The 3,041-nt window shown below is 39.7% G+C and overlaps 1 protein-coding gene across 2 annotated transcripts in view; it reads left to right on the forward strand.

The window, feature by feature from the left end:
• The window catches only part of XPO6 (exportin 6), a 97,937-nt gene that overhangs the window by 34,664 nt on the left and 60,232 nt on the right, over positions 1 to 3,041 (forward strand). For both annotated transcript variants that reach the window (XM_006035448.2, XM_014525587.2), the window contains exon 4: positions 2,728 to 2,925. In XM_006035448.2, the coding sequence (XP_006035510.1) occupies positions 2,728 to 2,925 (198 nt within the window). The remainder of the gene's footprint in view (positions 1 to 2,727; positions 2,926 to 3,041) is intronic.

Consider the following 3,041-nt stretch of genomic DNA (forward strand, 5'->3'; position numbering starts at 1 on the left):
CGCCCTTCTCCTGGGAGGCAGTGGCGGTACGGGGTGGTGGGTGGTAGCGCTGTGTGTGTGTGTCCACCGCCTGTCATTCTTGACGGGCAGTTCACAAGTATCTAATATATTTGTCCTCATAGTTCAGGTACGGCAGTGCTCTTTATTACCGTTATACAGATGACGAATTAAGTTAGGTTGCCAAAAGAGAGCATAGAGTCTGTAGTGGAGCTGGAAACTGAATCTGGTTTCTCAAGTCACAGGCTGGCTAGCATCTTAAACACTAGAATATCTGTCATTCCTCTTAGATGGCTAACTAGGACAGAAATGAGAGCCTATACTGTTGTCTAAGGAAAGATTTTAAAGCTACGTGCTCTACCAGTTGGACTGATTTTCATGAGACAGGAAAAACAAGTTTGATTCCTGTCTCTTTCTGTCTTTCTGAAAAGTTTTGCTCTTAAAAATGATTGTGCCCAGAAACTAGCAGAATAAAGAAATTACTGTCCTATATGTAAACTCTGAAGAAATAACTTGGCAGCTCAGAGATTAGAATCCATCTCAGTTTTTAGTACTTGGAATTCCTAAAATTGATTCCAGCTATTTTCATGCTGTCTGACCAGCTATATGTCAACAATCAATTTATCAGTAAAAGTAGGTCAGTAAATTCAAGAAGTTCTTCGGTGCTTATTTTTTGGGATAGCTGGAAAAAGAACAGCACAAATTTAATGAATTTTTTTTTTCATTCTCTCCTTCCAAACCAGAGCTGCCCGTTGCTTTTAGTGAAGAGGAGCTTGTAATCCAAAGCAGTAAGCAGGTGGATGAGGGCTACCGCGTTAAAAATCTCAAAAATATGTGTGAAAATTCAGTTATACTAGCCTTGTAAGACAGAATTCTTAAGAAGTGTTCCCCATATTTTACTGGGACAGGAAAAAATCTGAAATTACTTTTTTAATAGTTTATTGGAAGGGTATTCTTGTACTGTTTGTTTGTTTGTTTGTTTGTTTGTTTGTTTGTTTGTTTGTTTGTTTTTGCTTATGCCCCATATTTTTCCTGTAAGAAAATTCTTACATTAGAGGTATACCTCTGGTATTAGTTTCCCTGCCATAACATGTTGACCTCTTTGAGAGACTTCATGGTAGTTTTTTTATATAAATAGCAATGAAGCCCAAGTACTATGCTTGCTTTCCGTCTTCTATGATGATTCTCCTGATGGTGTGGCCCAATGGCCCCTGGCCTTTCAGCTGCATGGATCAGATGAGTGGCACAGGGTTAGTCTGTGGCATCAGTCCATGGACTTTAAGCTACCATGCCCAGATCCAGCTGCACGCTGGCCCAACCCTATGCGCTTGGATTGAGCCACACTAGCATGTAGGACCACTCTATCTAGCTTGCAGGGCTACCCGTGGGTCTGAACATATGGCAGCAGGGGAGCAACAATTAACTTTGCCATTGCTCTCCTACCACCAGATTTCCAGACCCTTGGGGAGCCCTGTGGGTCAGATGTCATGGCTCCATAAGCTGAATCTGGCCTAGGGATAGAAGGCTTTTAGACTTTAATTGCTCCCCGTTATGTGCCCATGGCTGGGTAAAGCTATTATCTCAAAAGCAGGCCTCCTGAATCTTTTATCCTCTGACCTATTATAGAGGCTCTGCTACTGAAACTCCAGAGTCTTTAAATGGGTTATAGCATTGCAGAAAAAGTAATTTGCAACTCTGCCACCTCATGGATTTGTCTCATTATTAAAGGGACTAAAAGCTCTTCTCTTAAAGTAGCACTCTTTCTCTAGAAGCCTGTTGCCTTGAAACATAACTTTCTGGATTCAGACTTTAGAAGGCCTGCACTTCACTAGTTTCATCTAAAGCACAGCTTGAAAGAAAAGCATAACTTAAAAAGCAAAAGGGGAAATCTGTCTGTCACCAGGTTAAAGAAGAGCTGTGAGATGTATGTATGTATGTATGTATGTATGTATTTACAGATGCAAAAATTGGCTCTGCTCCTGTCTGAATTGTTTTATGTTGTGACTTGTCAGTCAATGACAATTTTACCAAAATTCTGGTTCATTCAAGCCATGTTGCTGAAAAGGGTCATTGGATAAGTGGAGAGCATTTAGATCTATGCTGTCATATAGTAACACTTGTAGAAGTAAAGGAAGAAAAAAAAGGAAGAACTTCACAAATTTGATATTTAGGTTTTATTTTGGGGATATGTTCAATTAACATGCTTATCATTAGCCCCACATATACTATATAAATGCTCTGCTGCTTATGTTCAAAGCATTTTATGAACAGGAAGCAGTACATCCTCCTGTTGTGTGTGGACCTATTTCTCGAACATCTTCCTCAGTGTCTTCCTTTATAAATCTCTTGGACCACAAAGAGAATAGCTGTCAGGCCTAGATTAAATAGTATGTTCAACCACAGTTTTTCTCCTAACACCTAGCTAATAACTGCCTATTTTGGCAATAAATTAAAGTGGCTATACTTGGAGTGCTCCCCCTTTCTGAACTAGGTGTAGTCTGTCACCCATGCACTAGTTGAGAATAAATGTGTTTTGTGCTTGTAAAACTCTCAAAAAAAATATATTCAAATGCTAAATATGCTTCCTAGGACTGTGCCATCTGGTAATGCCTATTCATCCAGGGCTTCAAACATCATGTCTAATTACTAACCATAATGATGTACTAAAACCAGTCCCTTTTCTTTTTACAGTCCGCTAAATTGCAGCATGCCTCTTATTTTCTCTTTCAGAACCTGATCAATAAGATGTGGCTCGGGGTCCCATCTCAAGATAAAATGGAGATCCGTAGCTGCTTGCCCAAGCTCCTTCTAGCCCATCACAAAACTCTTCCTTACTTCATCAGGAACAAGCTCTGCAAAGTCATTGTAGACATTGGCCGACAAGATTGGCCTATGTTCTACCATGACTTCTTCACAAATATCTTACAGGTAAGAACAAGCCTTTGGAAAGCTTCTTTTAAATTGAAAAACAAAGCCAAAATAAAACTCTTAATAGGGATACCTTTTTTTTGGCCCAACATTCTCTCTAATGAATAGGAAAGAGT

Source organism: Alligator sinensis, unplaced genomic scaffold (genome assembly GCF_000455745.1).
Source record: "Alligator sinensis unplaced genomic scaffold, ASM45574v1 scaffold449_1, whole genome shotgun sequence".
Classification (NCBI taxonomy): domain Eukaryota; kingdom Metazoa; phylum Chordata; order Crocodylia; family Alligatoridae; genus Alligator; species Alligator sinensis.